The sequence below is a fragment of the Pongo abelii genome, chromosome 1 (genome assembly GCF_028885655.2).
Source record: "Pongo abelii isolate AG06213 chromosome 1, NHGRI_mPonAbe1-v2.0_pri, whole genome shotgun sequence".
Classification (NCBI taxonomy): Eukaryota; Metazoa; Chordata; class Mammalia; order Primates; family Hominidae; genus Pongo; species Pongo abelii.
The window spans coordinates 143,314,256-143,340,389 of record NC_071985.2 but is presented as its reverse complement, the minus strand read 5'-3'; the positions used below and the strand labels follow the sequence as shown (position 1 = coordinate 143,340,389).

Here is a 26,134-nt window from a genome sequence, read left to right as displayed (position 1 = left end):
CTATTCTTCAAAAGAAGGGAAAAAATTTTAAACCTGAACTGGAGTCATGTACATATTAGAATATTTTATAAACAAAAACATAGTTGATAAGATGTGTCATTAATGTTAAGCAGCAGATTTACTTCCAGAGGATCTCAGGAATTAAGTGTATGACTGTGTGTAACTTTACATTTACTCAGCTGAACTAAGATTTTTTTTGTTGTTGAAATATACCATGCTTTCAAAAAGCCCCCTTGTGCCACATCCAAGAGCAGAATAGGTTCCTTATATAAGGAAACCGCAAATCTTGAAAACAGCAGTTTTCCTTGATGTTCTTTGGCCACACTACTGTTTGGTTTAACTAGCGTTTCTGGTATTGGAGTTGTTTGAGTCTCAGAATGACTTTGCTTAGAATTTTTATATTTCTGCCCGACCTCTTCCTGTTGACATATTTGAACTGAATCAAAATTATTTGAGTGATCATCATAAGCATTGTTAAATATAGCATTTGAAAACAGTCTAAGGGTCTGAAATATTAACCTATTCGGGTGTGTTTGCTTGGAAACCTGGAATGAAGACTGTTTGAAAATATATTTGTTTTTAGAATATAATCTGAAAAAGGCTTTAAAAATTCTGAGGCTCAGTAAAGTTTTAAAATAGTAATTATTCATATCTCAACATCTCAGACACCAAGGCGTTTTATGTAGTGGAAATGAGGAAGGTGGTAGAATCACTACGTTTTAAAAATATGCAGCTATGTCCTCATTTTAAGGAAGATTATACCTAAATACCATTTCTATTTTTATATCAGGATCATCTATGAACAGGATTAAGGAAATCCTCATTATCTTTCCAAAACTACACAATTGATATAAAATTTAACATTTGTGTCATTATTTTTCATTCTGAGTGATAAACTATAAAATGTTTCTTGAAAATATGTATGTACCATATGCTGAAAACAGGCACATTTCTGACAGGGAAATGAACTGCCTGTACTCTCATTTAGCTATTGGGTGAAGTGTAGATTCCAGTGTTTAAATTCTTTAAAGTTTATAAGTGCCTGACCAAGAGGCTATAGAGCTAAAAGATTTATAGGCAAAGAATTAGGAGCCACTGCTAATGGAAAAGCAAACAAATTTAAAAGAAAACGTATCTGAGTATGTGTATATTACACTCTAAGTATGATATATATTTAAAAGTGTCTCTGATATTATAATGAGAGTTAATAGGAAATTTTAGGTTGTGTCTTCTCTAGTTTTGTTAGTGTGTGTGTGTGTGTGTGTGTGTGTGTGTGTGTCTGTGATGAAGTCTTACTATGTTGCCCAGGCTGGTCTCAAACTCTGGGGCTCAAGCAGTCCTCCCACCTTAGCCTCCCAAGTAGCTAGACTGTGTCAGCCCAGCTATCCCAGTTTTTATGAAACACTTCTGTAAAGGAAAATAACCTTTCCTGTTAACTAATTCCTATATTCATTCAAGAAGGAATTCAACTCAGTTTTCAATTGTTTTGTTCTGTTGTCTACAGAATGTTAGGTTTAGTGACTTAGATTAACCAATTCTAAAAACAGTAAGCAGAGGGGTTGTATGCAGGCCCCTCTGCTTACTGCTCTGTAACCCCAGGCAAGATATTGACCTTCCTAAGCCTCCATTTCTTGAGTAAGAGTAGGCTTATAGTACCCGGAGCCCAGAGATATTTCGGCGTTAAGTAATGTAATATGTATGATGCGCCTGACACTTCTAAGTACACAGTAAACCTTAGCTCGTGTTATGATGGAGGTGGGGTTTTCCTTTATAGATAAAGAGAACTTCATTTTACGGTAACAGTAATTAACTGTTACTGTTAATAAAACTGTCAATAAAATGGTAATGAACTGTTACTCTAAAATAAAACACTTATAAATATGGACCCCATCAGAACTACAGTTTTAATGTTCAAAGCATCATCTACATTGAGAAACTGTTTTGAGAGGTAAATCATTGCTGTACATGTGGAATAGCTCTGTGTCATACAAAAGTGTTACTGCTCAGACAACTAGGTCAAGGGCTGGGCATGCCAAAATGAGCAACCTGGTCTCTGCCCTTACAGAATTTACAGTGTGGGAGTGGAGATAGTTGAGAATATAAATAACCCAGGGGAGTGAAGGGGTGAACAGAGCAAGTAGGAAAGTGTTGATCTTGGACTGCTTATGAAAATACTCAGCCACGGGCTTCCAAAATAGGACACTGCAGCTGTGGTCTGAGACCCCTTCAAATATTATCCAAGCATCGTGCTCTTCTTGAGAGAGGGTGGGCTGTGTGGGGAAGCCTGACAGTCCTGATGTGGTGATCTGGGAATGGGTGGTGTCCAGGTAAGTATTAACCAAAGATGTGATATTAAAATATAAATTCATGGAGTACTGAAATCATTTTAAATGAGTAAACCCTGCCTTTGGTAGGCCCAGATAAAGCTCTGGTTTTTCCCTAAGACTGCACTTAGTGCGTAGCTGTACTTTTTATCACAAACAGAAGAAACAGATGTTTTGGGGAGAATAGGTCTCAACCTCACCTACATGTTGGAATCACTTGAGGACTTTTAAAACAAAACAAAACAAAAACCTCATGCCTGTGCCCCACTCCAGGGGTTCTGATTTAACTGCACCCAGGCATCAGTGTTTTTAAAACTCTCCAGATGATTCCAATGTGCAGCCAAGGTTGAGAGCCACTCTTCCTCCCTATCTTAGGTTTTATTTCCCCCCAGATGTTCCCTAATAAATTTCAGGAGACTAGCTCAGCCAAATTCTGTCAACAAGTTTTCGAATCAGAAGTTATTAATTTAATACCAGTCCATGTGTTTTCCCTTTGAAAACATGTGCACTTTCTGCGTTTCGGTAAGTAATATTGGCTCCTGGAGAAATATTCATCTTAAGCTCCTAGTGGAGCAAAAGAACCTTTCTCATCTAGCACCCTGCCTCCGGACAGCAAGCTCACCATCAAAACATGATTCACTGTCCTATTTTTCACATCTCCTTGGCATGACCAACCCTCAGATTTCATCCTGTAACCATTTATTTGGTCATTTAACAATGGGTTGTTTCTTCCTAAATCTCTCATGCAGCAGTTTAAAGCCTGTAATGTGCAAAGTTGAAGCATTTTGTATTTGGCACTGAAGTCTATCCGTGGACATCCAGGCTCTGGACTCCTCTGGTAGCCTTTTGTATTCCTTTGCTTGTCTCAATTTACATAGTGTTTCTTTTTGTTTTGTTTTGTTTTCCAAGTTTCAGTTATTTACTAATCAGTGCAATCGCCAATAGATTGCATCAACATGATTTCATGCATTTAGAGAAGTATTTCCTGGTTAAGCGGAAAATTGTGTGGATGGCTTCTGGAAGACCTTCATTCTAAAGCAGCTTTATAGTGAAACATTTGTTAGAAATCTGGACCTTCTTTCTTCAGTTTGCTGTAATCCACATGTACTGAGTAGAACTTGTATTGATCATTGGGAGTCAGTTTGTCCCAGGGCTCTGGATTGTTCTTTCTGTCCCAACTAACATCTGGATTGAACAATGCCAGACACAAGAGATACAGTGCTGCTCCAGTACCTCCAGCTCCAATGAATACAAAGAGGGAGATCAAGCTTAGATGCTTCTTGGACTGAGTGATGATCTGGCGGAGCATGTTTGCTGAAGAGGCCTCCAACTGGAAAGGAGAGAACCAGCCTAGCCACCAGGCTCTGGGCTAAGTAGTATCTCCATAGTGTTTCTTTATAGATTCTGTTTCTACCACTTTACTCTTTTAATTAACAGATATCTAGTGAATGACAAATATAGGCCAGACACTCTTCTGGGCATTAGGGACAAAACATTTTGCAAATTGGGCAAAAATTTCTGCCCTCCTGGGACTTGCATTCAAGTGGGAGGAGAGAGAAAAGAAAATGAATAATTAGCTAAAATATATATAGTATGTTCAAAGGTGTTAAGTGCTATGGAGAAAAATAAGGCAGGGCAGGGGGAAAGGGAGTGCTATGGCTGAGATATGGTGTGATATTAAATCGGCTTTGCAGTATTATTTAAACAAGAGGAGGGTGAAGGCTTGGACCAGAGGAGTAGTGATAGAAATGGTGAAAAGTGGTTGCAATCTGGGTACGTTTCAGCAAGGCCTAAAGAAGGTGAAGGATTGAGCCCTGCAGATACCAGGAAGATGAGAATTCCAGACAGAGCTGTTGCAAATGCAAAAGCAGGAGTGAACGTGGGGTGCCAAGAAACGACTATAACAGGGGCATCCGATCTTTTGGCCTCCCTGGGACACATTGGAAGAAGAAGAATTGTCTTGGGCCACACATAAAATACATTAATGATAGCTGATGAGCTAAAAGAAAAAAAATCACAAAATCTCATAATATTTTAGGAAAGCTTGCAAATTTCTGTTGGGTCATATTCAAAGCCATCCTGGGCCACAAGCGGTCTGCAGGCCACAGATTGGACAAGCTTGTGCTAGAAGGCCCAGTGTGGCTGGAGCAAAGCGAGTGTGCAGGAGAGGGCTATGAGACTGGTGTGGGGTGGAAGTGAGATTGCAGAGGGCCTTTTAGGACTTTTGTAAAGATTTTGGCTTTTTCACTGAGTGAGATGGAGAATTATTAGAGGATTTTGAATGGAGAAGGAACCCAGGATCATTCTGGTTGCTCACTTGAGACGACTCTCTAGGGGTCATTGGTAGAAGTGGAGAGACTAATCAGGAAGATATTTCAATAATCTAATTGAGAGATGATGGTGTCTTGGATCGGGGTAGTAGCTAAGATGGGTCAGAAATCATTGGAATCTGAATATATTTTTGTAGGTAAAATTTTTTGCCCTTATGTCTATGTAATATTTTTCGATATTCCTCTTAAAATAGAGCCCTAAACTCCAGTAAGGGACCTGAATAATGTTAGTTATAGCAAAAGGTTAACTGTCTGACTCTTGAATACCATAAATTTAGTGTTGTGTTTTCTGCCCCCGCCATGGGGTAGATATTATTTTCCTATGTTTCTTTTTTTTATTATTATACTTTAAGTTCTGGGATACATGTGCAGAACCTGCAGGTTTGTTACATAGGTATACATGTGCCGTGGTGGTTTGCTGTGCCCATCAACCCATCGTCTACATTAGGTATTTCTCCTAATGGTATCCCTCCCCCAGCCTCCCATCCCCCGACAGGCCCCAGTGTGTGATGTTCCCCTCCCTGTGTCCATGTGTTCTCATTGTTCAACTCCCATTTATGAGTGAGAACATGCAGTGTTTGGTTTTCTGTTCTTGTGTTAGTTTGCTGAGAATTATGGTTTCTAGCTTCATCCATGTCCCTGCAAAGGACATGAACTCATCCTTTTTTATGGCTACATAGTGCATGGTGCATATGTGCCACATTTTCTTTATCCAGTCTATCATTGATGGGCATTTCGGTTGGTTCTAAGTCTTTGCTATTGTGAAGAGTGCTGCAATAAACATACATGTGCATGTGTCTTTATAGTAGAATGATTTATAATCCTTTGGGCATAGACCTAGTAATGGGATTGCTGGGTCAAATGGTGTTTCCGGTTCTAGATCCTTGAGGAATTGCCACACTGTCTTCCACAATGGTTGAACTAATTTACACTCCCACCAACAGTGTAAAAGCGTTCCTATTTCTCCACATCCTCTCCAGCATCTGTTGTTTCCTGACTTTTTAATGATCGCCATTCTAACTGGTGTGAGATGGTATCTCATTGTGGTTTTGATTTGCATTTCTCTGATGACCAGTGATGATGAGCTTTTTTTCATGTTTGTTGGCTGCATAAATGTCTTCTTTTGAGAAGTGTCTGTTCATATCCTTCGCCCACTTTTTGATGGTGTTGATTTTTTTCTTGTAAACTTGTTTAAGTTCTTTGTAGATTCTGGATATTAGCCCTTTGTCAGATGAATAGATTGCAAAAAGTTTCTCCCATTCTGTAGGTTGCCTGTTCACCCTGATAACAGGTTTTTTTGTTTGTTTGTTTGTTTGTTTTTTGCTGTGCAGAAGCTCTTTAGTTTAATTAGATCCCATTTGTCAATTTTGGCTTTTGCCATTGCTTTTGGTGTTTTAGTCACGAAGCCTTTGCCCATGCCTATGTCCTGAATGGTATTGTCTAGATTTTCTTCTAGGGTTTTTATGGTTTTAGGTCTTACATTTAAGTCTTTAATCCATCTTGAGTTAATTTTTGTATAAGGTGTAAGGAAGGGGTGCAGTTTCAGTTTTCTGCATATGGCTAGCCAGTTTTCCCAACACCATTTACTAAATAGGGAACCCTTTCCCCATTTCTTGTTTTTGTCAGGTTTGTCAAAGATCAGATGGTCGTAGAAGTGTGGTGGTATTTCTGAGGCCTCTGTTCTGTTCCATTGGTCTATATATCTGTTTTGGTACCAGTACCATGCTGTTTTGATTACTGTAGCCTTGTAGTATAGTTTGAAGTCAGGTAGCATAATGCCTCCAGCTTTGTTCTTTTGGCTTAGGATTGTCTTGGCTATGTGAGCTCTTTTTTGGTTCCATATAAAATTTAAAGTAGTTTTTTCTAATTATGTGAAGAAAGTCAATGGTAGCTTGACAGTGATAGCATTGAATTTATAAATTACTTTGGGCAGTATGGCCATTTTCACGATATTGATTCTTTCTGTCCATGAGCATGGAATGTTTTTCCATTTGTTTGTGTTCTCTCTTATTTCCTTGAGCAGTGGTTTGTAGTTCTTGAAGAGGTCCTTCACATCCCTTGCAAGTTGTGTTCCTAGGTATTTTATTCCCTTTGTAGTAATTGTGAAAGGGAGTTCACTCATGATTTGGCTGTTTGTCTGTTATTGCTGTATAGGAATGCTTGTGATTTTTACACTTTGATTTTGTAAAAATCAAAGTCTTGAGACTTTGCTGAAGTTGCTTATCAGCTTAAGGAGATGATGATGGGGTTTTCTAAATATACAACCATGTCATCTGCAAAGAGAGACAATTTGACTTCCTCTCTTCCTATCTGAATATCCTTTATTTCTTTCTCTTGCCTGATTGCCCTGGCCAGAACTTCCGATACTACATTAAATAGGAGTGGTGAGAGAGGGCATCCTTGTCTTGTGCCGGTTTTCAAAGGGAATGCTTCTAGCTTTTGCCCATTCATTATGATATTGGCTGTGGGTTTGTCATAAATAGCTCTTATTATTTTGAGATACATTCCATTAATACCTAGTCTATTGAGAGTTTTTAGCATGAAAGGGTGTTGAATTTTGTTGAAGGCCTATTCTGCATCTATTGAGATAATCATGTGGTTTTTGTCATTGGTTCTGTTTATGTGATGGATTATGTTTATTGATTTGTGTATGTGTAGGCCTAGGTTAATATACATGTTGGTGTCTTCATTTTTAGTTAAAAAGTTTAAAAAGCAAAATATAATAATTTAATAGCAAAAAACTTATTGAATAAGGAATAAAATATATTTTTGTGCAGCTATAAAATGTGTTTGTGTTTTAAGCCAAATGTTATTATAAGTGTCAAAAAGTTAAAAAGAATGTTTAAAGTTTAAAAAGTAAAAAAGTTGCAGTAACCTACAGCTTACTGTTGAAGAAAGAAAAATATTTTTTTATAAATTTAGTGTAGCCTAGGTGTACAGTGTTTATTATAAAGTCTACGGCAGTGCAGAGTAACATCCTAGACCCTCACATTCACTCACCACTCACTTGCTGACCCATCCAGAGCAACTTCCAGTCCTGCCAACTCCATTCATGGTAAGTACCCTATACAGGTATACTATTTTTAATCTTTTATACATTTTTTATTGTACCTTTCCTATGTTTCGATACACAAATACTTACTATTGTGTTGCAGTTACCTACAGGATTCAGTACAGGAAAATGCTGTACAGACTTATAGCCTAGGAGCAAGAGGCCAAACCCTATAGCCAAAGTGTGTAGTAGGCTATACCGTCTAGGATTGTATAAGTACACTCTATGACATCCACACGACAAAATTGCCTAATGATGCGTTTCTCAGAACGTATCCCTATTGTTCAGCAACATATGACTGCATTTTGACCCAAATGATCAATGATTGCTATTGCACTGCTGTTGCTTAATAAACATGTACATTCCCTTCTTGCAGTCTTTACCTTATTCCATGGTAGGTCCCTGGAAGTTGACAGAGGCCGGCAATGTGAGTAGAGGAAAAAACATGATACTGTTAATAATATAAAGGAGACGAGTTAACGGGTGCAGCACACCAACATGGCACACGTATACATATGTAACAAACCTGCACGTTGTGCACATGTACCCTAGAACTTTTAAGTATAACAAAAAAATATATGTATATAAAGAAGCCCATGATTCAAAACAAATGAGGCCCAGGACAGTTCTTGTCCCACTCCTCTCCTTCGTTCCTTCTCCCAACTCTCTAAATAAGATAGAATTGTCCTTTTCCAGCTTCATGCGGATCTCTCAGGTGGCCTCTTATGACTTCTTTGCTTCCTCTTTGCCCCTAAACAGGGTGCAGGTATCATGAGAAAATGCAGAGTAGTACAAAAGAAATCTGGTGTTCTCTTCCCCAAAACCAAGTGCACCTTACTCTAATTTCTGGTAGTCACATAAACATTTCTGTTATTCATTTTAATAACTGGAAGAATTTCAGATTAAGTAGATGCTCATTTCTCATTTCATTGGTTCAGCAATTACTTATTGAGTACTTTTTATGTGCCAGATACTGTTCTAGGCTCTGGGAGACAGGAATGAACAAAACAAAGTCCCCATTTCTTAGGGAGCTTACCTTATGATGCAGCAGAGAGACAGAAGTACAACTAAGTGAGTAATACCTGTATAGTACATCTGATAAAGATAATGCTATTGAGGAAAGCAACTTAGGGAATGAAAAAGGGAGTGCTGGGATGGCATGCTCTTGCTTTTGGTGAGTTGGTATTAATCTTTTCAATAGGGTAGCCAGAAAAGGTGTCTCCAATAATGATATATGTGCAGAGACCTGAAGGAAGTGAGAAAACAATATTCATGCCAATATCTGGTGGCAGAACGCTCCTTGCTGCAGGAAGTCCTTAGACAGTTTTCCCCTCTCTATATATTCCCTAGGTGGTTTCATCCTATCACTTTTTATAACCCTGATGACTCCCAAACTTCTATCTCTATCCCAGATCTTTCCTATCTCTAGTCCAGTGTATCCAGCTGTTTGCGGAGCCCCTCCACTTGGGTGTCTAGTAGACATCTCAGATTTCAGATGTCTCTATCCAAACTCCTTATTCCCCACTCCCTAAACCTACTTTCTGTAGCCTCTCACTCCCTTTATAAAATGGCAACTCCATTATTTCAGCTTCTCAACTTAAAAATATTGGACTCATAATGATTCTTCTCTCTCAAACTCACACCCAATCCATCAGCTAGAGCATGAGTTACTTATACTGGGAAAAACTAAAAAAGGAGTAAACCTGGGGCAGTGGGAGGAAGAAATTAAGGTAAAATACAAAGCAGAGCAGTAATAGAGCTACTTGCTGGGCAGTGTTTGATGGGATGAGGAAAATCTAAGCTGAGGGCATTTGAGCCTTGGAACTCAGGTTGCTGGGAAATCACATCCTAAGCCACATTCCCTTAAAAGAGCTAAAACTTTAAAGTGGTTCGCTATGTTTTGATATGTCTTAACATCAAGAGTGAGTTAGTTGGCAAAACTCAAGCTGTCAACCCATGGGTTAGAAAGAGTCTTTAGGTACCCATGAGAATATTTTACATAAAGTTTACCTAAAGTATTTTCCATTTCCTGCTTCTGGAAACATTGTGGGACCTGAATGGAGAAGCCAGAAGTGCAAAGTCCTAATAATAATTTTAAAAAACAGTGAGCATTTGAACCAGTCGTAGAAAAATGAATGTTCTTTGTTGGCATATCTACAATAAAGCAAAACACTTAGCTGAAACATCAGGGAAGGGAAATGATAAATTTCATGGGGTAAAAGATGGTTAAATACTTAAGTATCTTGATTATATTAGTTTGAACAATGAAAAAGAAGTAAGTAGTCACTGTCCTTATGTTTTGATTTGGTATACATTTCCCAGTATTCAAATGCTCAGCACAGAAGGTTCTTGCTGTTTTGCTGCACCAAGTTCTTGGAAATCACATACAGATCCCCCTAAAGGAGACTGGAACAGTGCAATATTTGGGGACTGCATTCTCCACCCAAGGATTTAGCATCAAATGAAAAACAGGTATAACCAAGAGCGTAACACAAAAGAGCTTCAGTGGCTCTGGTAAAATTTTATTTTTTTAGCTATTTATTATAGAAGGGTAAGTTTCACCCTAGTGACTCCTTCATGGACAGAAGCAGAATCCTTTATAACTTTTAAAAAGATCATTCCTCAGACTGGATTTCTCTCAGTGTCAGATTTTAGGCTACAGTGTTCAAGTCACAAATATGATTGCCCTGAATGCAATCCTGAAAGAGGTGAATTTCCAAATAGGTCCTTTTGCCAATGGATATCAAGTCTGAATTTCCCGTAAAGGAGATTGTTAGAGACTAAAATAATTTCCCTCTTTAAATGAAATGACCTTGGACATTGGAATCTGAAAGCCGTGAGTTGGAATTTTTGCTATGCTCTTCACAGGCTTTCCAATCTTGGGGAAATTATTTAATCTCTCTTTGTATGTTTCCTCTTCTGTACAGCAAAGATAATACCTACCTCGTGGATTTAATATGGAGGTTCAACAGATAACATGTTTAATGTCTGGCAGTTAGTAAGCATGATAACATTATATGTCAGTTATATACCTTTTATTTCCTATTTAACCAACACAATTTTTTTAAGTTTGTTTCTTCTGTTTTTATAAATAATTCTATTTTAGTGTGGTACCTCAAATTAGGACAGAAGTCTCCAAACACCGATAAATTCTTATTCTCAAAAATAAACTTCATTATTCACAATAACTAAGATGTAAAAATAACCAAAATATCCACTGACAGATGAAAAGAAAAAGAAAATGTAGTATATACCCACAGTGGAATACTACTCAGCCTTTAAAAAACAGGAAATTCTGCAATATGTGACAACATGGATGAATGAGGACGTTCTGATAAGTGAAATAAGCCAGTCACAGAAAGATATATGATTCCGTATGTGAAGTATCTAAAATAGTCAAATTAATAAAATCAAAGAGAACACTGGTGGTTGCCAGGGGCTGGGGGGAGGGGGAAATGGGGAGCTATTAATACTAATCAATGGGCATAAAGTTTCTGTTTGCAACATGAGTAAGCTTTAAAGATCTGCAGTACAACATTGTACCTATAGTTACCCAAACTGTATGGTATGCTTAAAATTTTAAGCGGGTAGATCTTATGTTGTGCTCTTACCAAAATAACATGTTTAAAAATCATAAAGTCATTATCATAGTTATCAAATTTGATTGTCATCTCTATTGCTAATATTAGTAGCTGTCATCTATTGAGTGCTAATTCCTGCCCAGTACCTTGATTAGTGTTTGCCACTCTTACATGCTTCCCCAGCAATCCTGTGAAGCAAGATACTATTCTTTTCCCCATTCTCAAGATGAGGAAACAGAAGGATTAAGTAAGTTTCTTGTGGTCACCCAGCTTACAAGTGACAGAGCCAGGATACAGACTCAGGCACCCTGACTTCAGTGCCATGCTCCCAACCACTATGATTCTAAAGTATTATTTTTATATTCTAGTACTATATTAATATGATTGTCGGCCCTTCCTTGAGAGGAGTCATTTATTGCCTTAATAACCAATGACAGATCTCCTCCAAAAAAGTAGAGATTGGACATGGAAAATGTAGCCTAGGAGGATGTTTCTATTTCTTATGTTTGTTTCTTTTTTCTTTTGCCTTTTCCTGTAATAAAACCAGATCTTTGAGTAGAGATTCTATGTCATTTGCAGAAAAGTGAGTGGGTGGAAATAATCCATAATGTTTAACTTTTTTAATTATTTAAGATTATATATCACTGAAGAAAATCTCATTTGATCCCTGCAAACCCTTTCCCATTCCCCTTATTTAATTCTGTGAGTCAAAGAAAAGAAAGGTCCAGAATAGTTATTAGATCAGCTTAGTTCTTATTATTAATACCATGCTTTCACTCCCTTGGATATTTTCTGTATTTAATCCATTTACATGTTTTTTGCATGTTGCCATGGTAAAGCTCATTCCATGATGTGAGGGACCCTAGTGCTGAAGAAGGTTTTCTTAGCGTTAAACCTCGCATTTTCATTTCCGCATTTTATCTTGGTGTTACCAGGGCAACCCAAATAATTTCATTTTCTCTTTGAAGTTGATGCCCTTAGCCTGTTATCCCCTCATGCTGACTCATTCATGTTCTTGCCATTTTTTTTCTAGTGTAATTCTGGTAACTACTTTCTTTACAACATATGTTTTCTGCTTTTCTTCCTATAATCATAGCAGCTAATGCACTGTTGGAGTAGTGGTTAAATATTTGGAGGGATTACAAATCCCACTGAAGACTAGAAAAGAGCTGTGGACTTTCTCTTCAGAAAAATGTCAGTTTAAAAAATAATGAATGAAAATATTGAATATATAGAAGTTTATTCAAGTATCTCTTTACAAATCTATTTGGTTCTTAGATTTTGAATAGCAAGTTGCAAGAGTTTATACAGCAAGGAATTTATCAAAAAAATCTATCTGAATCTATTCCATCTTTAAATTTAGATCGTGAAAGTAAAGGTACCTGTTTATTTCTGTTTTCGTATCTTCATCCCAGGGCAGTCCCATGCTTGGTTTTATACCCTGTTTGTCTCTGGCATGTCTCTTGGCAAACCACCTGCAGGAGTTAAAAAGCTAGTTGGTATGCATCTTTTCCAGTGCTGGCCTGGCTTATGCAAGCCCCTTGGGTTTGAATCAGTATAAAGAGCTGAGGAGCAAAGAAAGGGGATAATACATTTTTTGGTTTCCTTGTTTATAGATCTGTTACTCACATATGCTCTTTTTTTTCTTTCTTTTTATTTTTTGAGGTGGGGTCTGGCTCTGTCACCCAGGCTGGAGTGCAGTGGCTATTCATGGGTACCATCATAGCTCACCTCATCCTTAAACTCCTGGTCTCAAATGATTCTCCCACCTCAGCCACCCCAGTAGTCACATGTTCTACTACAGCTTTTTTATTTATCTTCTATCCCCAGTGCTTGGCACTTAGTAGTTAGGTAAAATGTGTTGAAAAAGGTTAGGGAGGGAAGAAGGTTAGAAAGGAGGAAGGGAGAAAAGGAAAGAGGAAGGGCATACTCAAGGAAGGGAAGAAAAAGAGAAAAGTAAAAAACAGATCAAAGGAGACTATCCTCTGAGCAAAAACAATCTCTGTGTATAGCTCAGAAGTTAGTTTGTAAGGAGGAATTCTAGGTAGATTTCGAGTGAGGGTCCCTTGTGGCAGACTGGCATACATTTGGATAAATGCAGGAGAGTAAAGACATGGTTGACCCACATGTTGCTGCGTGTGTTCAGTCTCAGGAGATTGTTGAGCAGCCCATGACTGGTGATGACCAGCCCGCTGAGATTCTAATGGCCTTCAGTGCCTGTCATGAGAATTTTGTGAACTTGGTACAGACATAGGCTGTTGAGCCAGATTTTAACATGGAATTGATGTTTACACTGAATTAATGTTGACACATTGTGTGGAGGATGACGAAGTATAGGTCAGAGTCAGTTTGCGTGTTCTGGAAGGCAGTTTTCTCCATTTAACAGCCAGATGCAAGGTGAAGCTGTGAAGCTTTACATGAATCTACAGAAAGCATGGGTAGATTTTCACATATACCGTATAAAACAACTTTTGGTGAATGAGTCTTGTTACTTTTTGCCAGTTCCATCTAAGAGCATGTCACGTGTTGCCCTTCTTGTCTCAGATCATCTGGACTGGCTTAGGCTACCCCTATCCTTATGTCTCTACAGATAGAAAATGACAGGGTCCAACCTTATTCAAAATAAACAAAACATTTATGAGTAATGGATAACAAAATGAAACATTTTAAGAGGGGAAAAACAAACAGCAAAAAAAGCCATTACATTGCAGACCCTTCACTCTGTCTGGAATGTTCTCCTGGCCCTGGCCTCCAATTTTACCTAGCTAACTGTTACTACTTATACTATACTTCATAATTCCGTGCAAGCATCACTTCCTAAACCCCCAGTAGTTCAGGTCCTAATGTATACTGTCAGAGTGTCCTACACTTCTACTTCATCATGCTTGTCACAATTGTGATTAAATGGTTGTGAGTCATTGTTTACTGTCTGTCTTTCCACCATAATGCATGCTTCATGAAGACGGGGATTATGTCTGTCTTACTCATCACTTTATTCACATTAATGAGCTCAATACCTTGCAGATAGAGCTGTTCTAATACTTATAGAAAGAATGAATAAAGTTCCAGGCATTGTGGTAAGTCCTAGGAATATAAAGCTTTCAAAGACACTGCATCTGTCCTTTGGAAACGTTGTACTCCACTAGCTATCTCCATTGATAATCTATTCAGCCTCTAGAAACAGAAAGACCAAGGATACATTAAGATCCTAGAACTTTCTCCACCCCCATTCCCCTACATCCCATGTCTTTCTCACAATAATCCCAAGACTGGCCGTGCTTGTATCCAAGGATGTTGAATAGAAATGAACCAACTTATCTTTCCACCAATTTCCATTTCTCTGTTGACTGGATATTTATTTATTTATTTATTTATTTATTTTTGTAGAAACAATTTTAATTTATGTCTGTGTTACCTAATGTTTTAGGTTTCTAAAACATTAGGCTGTGTTAAGTTTTTAAGATGGGTCATTGGAAAAGAAGATCAAACATTGCAAGAGCAAGTAAAAACAAACATCCCCACAGTTGTTTCATAAACCCTGTTCTTTCCCTTGGCCCTAAGCCTACTTTCCACTGCCCAAAACATCATCTACTTCATTTCTAAGTCCTTCTTCAGAACTTCCAAAGATCTCTCTTCTTTGAGGTGTTGGACTTTTAAAAGTAAGTTTTTTCTTCTTTCTTCCATACTTTTTTCTACTTGTCCTAAAGTTTTAATTGAATTCCTATGACCTTTCCATGCTATTTTTTTTATTTTTCAGCATTTGTGATTAATATATTTAAACCTCCCAATTTAACAACTTTTGAGCCAGTTTTGCTCTTTTCAAGCACCCGCAATCTGCCTTTTTAATCCTCCTGATGAAGTTGCTGAGCAAAATCAGTTCTGAAATCAGCTTTCGATGTCACCTTGCAAGTTGATATATTACTAGACTTCCATACCTTGTCTTCTAGGTTTTCAACCGTTTAAAAAAATATATTTGCAAGGTTCTAGATATCTTTGAGATGATTTTCTCAGGAAGACCTCATCTGGCTTCAAGCCAGCTTTCTTACTGATAATAGCAACTCCAAGTGATTTCAAAATACTGTACCGTTTGTCAATGAAGATGGCATGCGTTTCGTCTTGTTCCAAGTTAGCCGATGAGCTTTATATTTCTTCGTCTACTTTTTTTTCTGACATAGGATGCAAATTAATAAATCCAAGATATTACACTTAGACCATTCTTGTAACTTTCTTTTTAATTACTCATCTGTTTACCCAATAAATATATATTGAGCACCTACTATATGCCAAATACTGTGAAGTGTTGGGAAAACAGTGGTGGACAAAACAAATTATTGCTGCCTTCATGGACCTTATAGCCTAGGGAAGACCAATGTAAATCCAAGAGCACAAATGAATGGAAAGCACTCTCTGACAGGGGTCATCAGGGGGTATCCACAATGAGAGCCTGAAACTCTGGATGTGACGGAGTCAGAGAGATTGGGGATCTCTGAGCAAGTGGTGCTAGAACCTGGGTCTGCAGTATGCATAGGAGTTAACAAAGCAAGGTGGGTGGGTATTGAAAGAACATTCCAGTTGTAGGATTAGTACCAAAAGGCCCCTGCCACTATTATTTATGTCTTCTTTGTAATGACTTTTCAGGATCTACATAGACTGTTGGCCTTTGCTATCATACAATGTGTGTTACCTAGTTTCACTATTTCTTTTTGAGGGAGGATAGGTTTTTTATCTTTTTAAATTAAAGAACATATCTATCTTCAGAAACAATGTATTTTAATTAAATGATTCATATTTTCTGAGAATATTTTTCATATAGATGTTTGGCACAATGTAGATTTGAGAGACCAGTAACATTTGGCTATATCCACCTAGAGCCTTCCTATAAAGAAACTTTTCATGCCGTTTCTCAGCTTCTAGAATGTGTGACTCTAGGAGCATCAAATGTGTTTGCATTAGATATTTAGCTCTGCTGTGAATAAAGAAAACTTAGAAGAGGGAACTCATAAAATGTCTAACTTGGAAAAGATGGCCATTAAATCAATATGTTAAATATAGAGCCGAATCCAACAATTATTTCTCCTTTAGATACAAAGCCTTGCATTAAATATTTATTAGCTGGACAGACAAAACCTAACATTCTGATTTTTAGGTACATTCTTCTCAGTTTTAATGCTCCTGAAGAGCCATTTTTCCTGGAGGCTGGAGGACCTGAAATTTTTCCTTCCATCGCGAACTTTACTGAGCTCATCCAACAGGAAAGACCAATCAACAGCTGGCATGAGATGGAGGGCAGCCTTCTTGAAAAGCTCCAAAGATAATTAGTCAACCATTAGTGTTTTTCTGCAATTATCAAACCTTTCATGGTCCCTGATTCTAGATGGTACATTTTAAAGGTAGATTCCTGTAAAGATTAGCTTAATTGAAAAGGAAGATAAAAATGATCATACTCTAAACCCGTTAGTCTTTCAGTCTCTCACTTTAAACATCAGTCTCTTGGTTTCTGTGCAGTGTTACTTTGTTTCCTAGTTTTTTATATTTAACCTAGCTGGAAATTTTAAATTTTACCCCTATTTAACAAAAACAAAAAACAATTGGAAAAGTGTTTGACAAAAAGTTGCTTTAGCTTCCCTATCACACTTTTTGGTTGACAGTTTGTATAAGTACCAGTCTACCGTCTATTTTTATGGAAAGGTATTTGAAAAACAAGCTACATTTCTTGTCAGAACAGAAAAGACAACTTTCTCCCTATGACATCATTAAGAGTTCAACTCAAAAAAAAAAAAAAAAAACAAACAAAAAAACAAACAAACCTTTTTTTGAGTATTCTAGGCCCCAGAGCAAGGAATATAAAATAAAAGGTGACCCCTTGCCTTTTCAGAAAACTGTAAATTCCAGAAGTTACAAAATAAACAAGAAACTTTAGTTTTAATGCTCTTGAGGGCAGGAGTCTTCTTGCCTTCCGCACCCTCCTCTCCTTGCTGCCCTTCATCAGAAAGAAAGCAGCATTCCCCGCACATGGCTTCGCCAGCACCTGTCATGCCTGGGTTTTCTGGGCTGCACTGTGTGTTTGTGGTGTGCCTGTTGCTTAGAACCCTGTGCCCTCTTTGTTCAAGGGGTAAAACTGGATTGGAGGTAAACCTCAGTCTCTTTCTATACATTGAAGGAAGAGATCAATGATCTTCAAACCAATCATTACAGATTTCCCCAGTTGAATTTGACTTAGCTTTTGGATGTTGAGACTGATAAGGTGATTGAAAACCTGGCCTTAACCACAGCCAATGATATTGAGAGTTCAAGGAGAAACACACAGCCTTTTCAAGGGTTTAGAATCCGATTGGGATTGGGAAGGGGTGTGTATCCACGCTACCTCATGGAAGAGCGTTTCTAGTTTAAAGGAGACAGAGAAGAAAAAAAAGAAACTGGAATGAAGAGGTGACTAAGAAGGCCAGTAAGATGCAGAGAGCTGAGCCATTTCTGAGAGAGACTATAGGTATACTCAGAATAATAGAGAGATGGAAAGAAATGACTGACATTTGAGGATAATTGTTTATGAACAGTTTTTGAAGGACTATTAGATCTCAGTTTAGCCTCATTTCAGAAAGGATTTCTGAATTTAAATGTACTTGAATTGTGCGGAATAGGCATTAAATAATTATTAGCATCATATACATATTGCTGAAACTATTTGACAAAAATCCCAAAAAAATTAAAGCTTTCTTTTAAGATCTCAGTGAGATTTAGAAATGCAATATTCCAAACCGTTATTTTGTTAATAATACTTTAATGTTTAGATTTGTTTTCTATCACCTGTTTCTTAATAGGTTCATGTTCTGACAAGGGAGTCACAACATTTGGCCATTTTCTTGGGTACAAGCTAAGACCTCAGAAGACATTACTGATCAACACATCCTGTTTAGCACTAGTGACAGAACATTGTGCATTAAAAATTCAAGGATATTTAACTTTGAAATTATAAATTATTCGTGACTTCTTTCCTCATCTCAAACATTCTCTTCGGTGGATGTTCTTTGAATAATCATTATTTACAACATGGAGCTATTTGGTAATAGTCTCTCTCTTATTTATTGCAATGTCAGGGTCTATCTAAGGGGATAATAACGTAATGAAAGAGTTGGTCCTTACTACAAAATGCTCGATTGGGTGTGTCTTTATCTGTGTGGGTGATAAGCATGGGTAAGTCGATTTCAGTATAACCAATTTGTATTGAGGGCTGCTTCTAAGACACTGTGCTGCTTTCTTGAAGATACAGAGATGAGATATAAATTCTATCCTTGGTGAAATAAAAATACTGTAACAACCTCTTTAAATGCACCATTGGCACAGGAAACAATAATCAACCCCATTTACAAAGAAGTTCCAATTCATGTTTTTATAGGAATTTCTTCAATGAATATTCTCCCATGAGTGTATATGTGGGTGAGGGATTCTCTCAGCACCTAGCACAGAGCCTGACATATAATTCCCTCTCATAATTTATAGCAAGTACGTGAGTGAATGAAAGTGAATTATGCTTGTGAGAGGGAAAAAGCAGCTACTGATCATAGATTTTTAGTGGATTCAAAGGCCTATGACTACAATAATATAGGTAACTGTGGAAACTATCATGTAAAGCAAAAGCCTTGAAATGTACAGCCTGAAGCACACACAATTAAAAGGATTTTTCTTTAAATATGTGAAGAGCATAATCAGAAAGGAATAATATCGTCATTGTTTGAGAGAACTAAAATTGCTAGGTAGAAGTACTTTTGCCACCCCCACCAACACCCTTAGAAAAATAGGTTAAGCTCAACTTGAAGACTTTCCAAATAATGTAATTGGTCCATTAATTGAACATACAATATCATGGAGATATCCAAGGAAAAGATAGAAGTATTCATTGGGTTGCAAGTTCTGCTTACCTCTTAAGATTCCTTTGAGTCAAAAGTTCTATCATTTTATGATGCTATGAGGACAGTATGGCTTAAGAATCATTTAAATGTGTTAATGTTCATTTATTTTTTCTTTTATATTGTCAAATAAGAAACATGAAAAGACAAATTTGAGTACAGGGAAAATTCTATTTAAACTGTTTGTTTCTTAGTACAGTTTAACTTCTTTCAGTTCCAGTCAGCATCATGTGGTATTAGCAAAGAGCTCTAGATGGAAAGAGAAAGATTTGGTTAAAAGTTATAGTTCACCATTAGCTGTGTTCCTTGGGCAAGTCACCTAATCTCTCTTGGCTCAGGATTTTCACCCATAAAGTAAGGGGTCTGGACTGGATGATCTCTTTGACCTTTTTCAGGTTCTAAAATTTTATAACCCATTTATGCTTTTCTCATTTAATTAAATACATTTCTACAGAACCATATAATTATGTTCTGCTTCAGTGGATTTTTCCAGAAATATTATGTCATGAATGCCAAAACTGTACAATAAAACACAATCTACAGTCATGCTCTCCCAAGGGAGAAAGGTATAATTTTTATGTAATTGGGAAATTTTGCCTTTTTTCTCCTGCTTTTTATTTCCATCTTTGCACTGCCAAAAGAAAAGCAATGTGTTTTACAACTGATGTTTTCAGCATATTCTGATGACTTTATTTTGATTTGTGGAGCCTTTGGATACAACTGAAAAGAACTCATAAATTTAAAATCATGGCATTTCTGTTCGTTACCTCTTTTGCCCTTGTTCACACTGGCTTTAGCTATGCTAATGTCCTGGCCCTGTGTGTGGGATCTTCCTACCGTGACAGTGTCAGACATATACTTTGCTTTTAGCTTCAGTAATAAAAATTGCAAAAGCAATTATATCCCACTTTCTTAACTAAAATTGCTATGTATTCACCCATTTATTCATCAAACATTAGTTGAGTATCTAATACATACCAGGCATTATTTTCTAGGTACTTGTAACACATTGATGAACACAATAGAGCTGAAAAGTGAAGTTCTGCCGTCATGAAATTTGCATTCTTGTGGAAGTAGAGATGCAATACATCCAGAAACACAAGGCCAGGCATGGTGGCTCATGCCTCTAATCCCAGCACTTTGGGAGGCCGAGGAGGGTGGATCATCTGAGGTCAGGAGTTCAAGACCAGCCTGACCATCATGGAGAAACCCCATCTCTACTAAAAATACAAAATTAGCTGGGCGTGGTGGCGCATGCCTGTAATCCCAGCTACTCAGGAGACTGAGGCAGGAGAATCGCGTGAACCTGGGAGGCAGATGTTGCAGTGAGCCAAGATCACGCCATTGCACTCCAGCCTGGGCAACAAGGGAGAAACTCTGTCTAAAAAAAAAAGAAAGAAAGAAACACAATAAATGAGGGTTTTTTGACAGACTGCACATGATTTTATGAGACAGAGAGGAGTCAAGGATGACTCCAAGATTTGTGGCCTAAGCAACTGGAAAGGTAGAGTTGCTATTTACCGAATAGGAGAGCTGTAAGTAGAGAAGGGTTTGCTGTAGGGATGGGGAATAGGGGACTAGAACAGGAGTAGGTTTTGGACAGGCCGAGTTTGATGTGTCTAGTGGATATCCAAGAGGAGATGTCGAGTAGGTAGTGGGATCTGTGAGTCTGGATGGAGATATGAATTTGTGAAGTGTTAAGTATAGTTGGTATTGAAATATTGAGGCCAGATGCAATCACAAGGGGAGTGAATACATTAGGAAGACAAGAGGACCTAAGAGTAAGCAGTGGGATGCTCCAAACAAGGAGGTCAGGGAGAAGAGGAGGAAACAACAAAGGAATAGCCAGGGAAGTAGAAGGAAAACCAGAAGGCTGTGGTGTCCTTTAAAAGCCAAGGGAGAAATGGTCAAATTACATGAAATGCTGCTCATAAATAAGATGAGGAATGAAAGGCCAGGCGCAGTGGCTCACGCCTGTAATCCCAGCAGTTCGGGAGGCCAAGGTGGGTGAATTACTTGAGACTAGGAGTTTAAGACCAGCCTGGCCAACATGGTGAAACCCCATCTCTACTTAAAATACAAAAATTAGCCAGGCGTGGTGGTACATACCTGTAGTCCCAGCTACCCAGGAGGCTGAGACATGAGAATCACTTGAACTCGGGAGGTAGAGATTACAGTGAGCCAAGATCACGCCACTGCACTCCAGCCTGGGTGACAGAGCCGGATCCTGTCTCCAAAAAAACAAAAAAAAAAGGATAAGGAATGAGAACTGACCATTGGATTTAACAACATAGATGAGCAATACACATGGGTTTCTTTTCTGTTGAATTCCTATTTCATGTGCTCAGGAACTATTAAATTGTTTTGTATTCATTTTGATCAGGGCCATTCGCTGGGTTACTGACAGGCTACCTACCATCATTTGGAATTGGTTCTTGTTTCCTTGAATGGTATGTGATTGTGCTAAAGGTGATACTATTTACCCACAGTCAGAAAAAATGTGGAACAAAACAAATGTTAACTCTACCCACCTGATAGCCATAAAACAGTGTTAGCAATCGTGTTGGAATCACACTAGAATAAGTTTCATATTCTTTAGGTCCTGGATTGATAAATAGAGCAGAATACATTCTGGGATATTAATTCTAGGCAAGAAACACAAAAATTATCCTGGGGAGGAGGATGGGAACATATTATTTTAGGAAGAGCCATATAAATAAAATAAACTCTATGTTTGTACCTAACTTTACCAATATTCTTTTTTTTTTTTTTTTTTTTTGAGACGCAGTCTAGCTCTGTCACCCAGGCTGGATGGAGTGCAGTGGCACAATCTGCAAGTTCCACCTCCCAGGTTCACGCCATTCTCCTGCCTCAGCCTCCTGAGTAGCTGGGACTACAGGCACTCGCCACCACGCCCGGCTAATTTTTTGTATTTTTAGTAGAGACGGGGTTTCACCGTGTTAGCCAGGATGGTCTGGATCTCCTGACCTTGTGATCTGCCCACCTCGGCCTCCCAAAGTGCTGGGATTATAGGCGTGAGCCACCACGCCCAGCCAACTTTACCAATATTCTTTACCAAAATATATATCTTTGAGAAGTAAAGTTATGTGGAATATGGATCTACTAAAATAGTTTTTTGTAATAGTTTTTTTTTTTTTTCTGCTCTGGAGATGACCACAGTATATTTGACTTGGTAGTTGATAAATGCCAGGTGTTTCATGCTTTCATGCTTTTTTTTTTTTTTTTTTTTCTGTTTTTGAGATGGAGCCTCGCTCTGTCTCCCAGGCTGGAGCACAATAGTACGATTCCGGCTCACTGCAACCTCTGACTCCCGGGTTCAAGCAATTCTCCTGCCTCAGCCACATGAGTAGCTGGGATTATAGGTACACACCACCACATCGGGCTAAGTTTTGTATTTTTAGTAGAGATGGGGTTTTACCGTGTTGGCCAGGCTGGTCTTAAACCTCTGATCTCAAGTGATCCACCCACCTCGGCCTCCCAAAATGCTGGGATTACAGGCATGAGCCACTGCACCCAGCCTACAATAAGTATTTTAAATAAGGAAATGAATCTGAATGTCTGCAAAAGGTTACCGAAGCAGAGATGTAATAATTTTCATTTTTAAAATTAGGATACCAGAATCTCTTGATTTAATTAAAAATATTATACTTCCAAAGACATTACTAATAAGATAAATTAAAATCCTTTGTAGCAAGTTGAAAATCAAGGTTGGAGGAAATATAAAATAGAAAAATGTTTAACTAGAAATAAAATTATGCTGATCGATCTTTACCTCCCTATTTAAACCCAGTAGTTTATTCAGAAGTAGCTCCCTAGCTTGAAATGATAACTCTTGAAATTGTCACAAATCACTTGGAAATGACAGCAGGAATGAAAGAGAAATTGATCAAGTGTGGTTGTCACTGGAATGCATGAATTTTCAGAGGAACTGAAAGTTGTGAAAGAGAAGTACAAAAAAAGTTTTCATTGAGCAAGCAAAGGGTCTATCTACCCTCTCTTTAGATTTGTAGTTTTTTATTCAAGTCTTCCCTTACTCTCCTTTTTGCATCAAAAACATTAAGGATTAATGCTATGTTAGATATTGGTTTGGGGCCTTGTAATATGTTAATTCAATAAAATCTGATACATCTGTGTATTAGTCTGTCCTCACGCTGCTAATAAAGACGTGCCTGAGACTGGGTCATTTATAAAGAAAAAGAGGTTTAATGGACTCACAGTTCCACATGGCCTCACAATCATGGTGGAAGGTGAAGGAGGGGCAAAGGCATGTCTTACATGGTGGCAGGCAAGAGAGTGTGTGCAGGGGAACTGCCCTTTATAAAACCATCAGATCTGATGAGACATTCACTTTCATGAGAACAGCATGGGAAGAACCTGCCCCCATGATTTAATTACCTCCCGCCAGGTCCCTCTGATGACACAGGGGGATTATGGGAGCTACAGTTCAAATGAGATTTGTGTGGGGACACAGCCAAACCATATCAATCTGTATATATATTTATATGTAGGATACATGTACATATGTGGACATGTAGACATACGTGCACATATGCATTTACTCAAAAGAATTTAAATGCGGCTGGGCACACCTGTAATCCCAGCAGTTTGGGAGGCCGAGGTGGGCAGATCATGAGGTCAGGAGATCGAGACCATCCTGGCTAACACGGTGAAACCCCATTTCTACTAAAAATACCAAAAATTAGCCGGGCGTGGTGGCGGGCGCCTATAGTCCCAGCTACTCAGGAGGCTGAGGCAGGAGAATGGCATGAACCCGGGAGGTGGAGCTTGCAGTGAGCTGAGATCGCGCCACTGCACTCCAGCCTGGGCGACAGAGCAAGACTCCGTCTCAAAAAAAAAAAAGAGTTGAAATTCAATAATAGTTGTGTCGTAGCACTAAACTTTGCCATCTTGACCAGCTGATTACCTGTCAAGTCTTATATTCCATCTTATCTAGACTGTGCCAATATTAAGAAGCAGTAGATAATACTTACATTTCTTAGATGCCTTAGTTTGACTTTATTTCCCATATTAAAAGCGTGAGGTCTGTGAAGCAACTCAGACAAGGACTCAGAGAACCTTACCTGTTGTGAGTATTCAGGTCTTTGTTTTTTCAAAGCAAGACTTAGATAAAGGAACAGTGACCCCCTGCCTCAGTGGTTCTCAAAGTATGGTTCATGGAAGCCTGGCAACCTAGACCTTTTTAAGGGACCCCATGAAGTCAAAACTGTTTTGTAATGCTAAGATGTTTTTTGCCTATTTCACTGATGGTGCAAAAGCCATGGTTAGTAAGGCACCTTCACATTACTCAAGATAGAGGCACCAGACTGTGCTGAAGGGATTGTGTTCTTCACTGGTACACACTTGCAATTAAAACACCAGGTTCACTTACTGTCCTTATTGAGGCAGTAAAAATTATTGTTTTAATAACTTTCAACCTTTGACTGCATGTTTTATTAATACACTATGTGATGAAATGGGAAGAATACACAAAACACTTCTGCTGCATTCAAAAGTACAACGCTTGTCTCCAGAGAAAGCTCTTGTGTAATGGAGTTGAAAGTAGAATGAGCTACTTTATCACATCATACTACTTTTACTTGAATAAAACAACTGATTATTGAGACTTGAGTATGTGGCATATATATCCTCAAAATTAATGAAGTGATCCTGACACTTCAAGGAGAACAACTAAAGTATTTGTGGACAGCAATAAAATTCAAACTTTCAAGTGATAATTAGAATTTTGGAAAACTTGTGATCACCACTATGAGCTTGACAGCTTCCCAATACTTAAACATTTTTCTGATGATAGCAGTGGTGATATTAATGAATGTGATTTTTAAATATTATTACTAAAATGTGTCTTAATATTTTATTATGATGAAATGTGTCAACATTTGGAAGGTCTGGATAACTCAGTGATCCGATGTTTTCCAAATTACCAATGCGTGATGTTACAAAATCATGCATGTGTTACAAAATCATGCATTGTAAAAAGATCCATTCAAAGTACAAGATAGACTAATTAATTTTATTTTTAAGATGGAGTCTCGCTCTCCACCAGGCTGGAGTGCAGTGGCGCAATCTCAGCTCACTGCAACCTCCACCTCCTGAATTCAAGCGATTCTCCTGCCTCAGCCTCCCAAGTAGCTGGGATTACAAGCGCATGCCACCACGCCCAGCTAATTTTTGTATTTTTAGTAGAGTTGGGGTTTCACCATGTTGGCCAGGATGGTCTTGATCTCCTGACCTCATGATCCACCAACCTTGGCCTCCCAAAGTGCTGGGATTACAGGTGAGCCACTGAGCCTGGCCACTAATTAATTTTAATATAATGAAGTTTAAAAAGTTGTCTGATAGAGTTTCCAGTTTCCATATCACAACTAAGTTAGTCAAGGTTTAGTATAGTATCAAAAATAAATATCTACAATGATATAAAAAGGATACTCCTCCCTTTTCCAACCACATGTCTTTGGTGAGGCCATGTTTGGTCCGTACATTTCAGACAAAACAACATATCATATCACAATAGATTGAAATTTCAGGCAAAACAACATATTATATCATAATAGATTGCAGAAGCAGATATATCTTCTATTCAGCTGTCTTTTACATTAAGCCAGGCATTAAAGGGATTTGCAAAAATTTAGAACAATTTCATTGTTCTACTAATTTTGTTTTGGAAAATATGGTTATTTTTCATAATGATGTATGTTGATGGATGAGTTTACTTTTTAATAAATTATATATATATTAAATGTATTGGTTTTTCACTTCTAATATGGTAAATATGTATAAGTGTAACCCATGTAAACACTTCAGGGTTCTCCTCATTGTTTTAGAGCATGAGGGGTTCCTGAGACCAAAAAGCTAGAGAGCCACTGCTCTATATTGGTGCATTTTATTTCTGAAATTGTTGCTC

General features: G+C 38.0%; 2 protein-coding genes and 1 long non-coding RNA gene across 4 annotated transcripts in view; 1 reads left to right on the top strand and 2 right to left on the bottom strand.

The window, feature by feature from the left end:
- Positions 1–26,134, top strand: part of LRRC8C (leucine rich repeat containing 8 VRAC subunit C) — an 84,840-nt gene that overhangs the window by 24,480 nt on the left and 34,226 nt on the right. The gene's annotated exons all lie outside the window — the stretch shown is intronic.
- Positions 3,385–3,633, bottom strand: LOC112134886 (cytochrome c oxidase subunit NDUFA4). Its single transcript, XM_024251946.2, has one exon. It carries the CDS (start codon positions 3,631–3,633, stop codon positions 3,385–3,387), a length of 249 nt encoding a protein of 82 aa, XP_024107714.2.
- LOC129050111 (uncharacterized) lies at positions 19,279–21,438 on the bottom strand. The gene is made up of 3 exons (XR_008513589.2): positions 21,301–21,438; positions 20,170–20,572; positions 19,279–19,440 (listed from the first exon to the last, which is right to left on the bottom strand). It is a non-coding gene; the product is annotated as an uncharacterized LOC129050111 (long non-coding RNA).

Coding starts and splice junctions, on each gene's coding strand:
- LOC112134886 (XM_024251946.2), bottom strand. CDS start 3,633: ATGCTCCGCCAGATCATCACTCAGTCCAAGAAGCATCTAAGCTTGATC.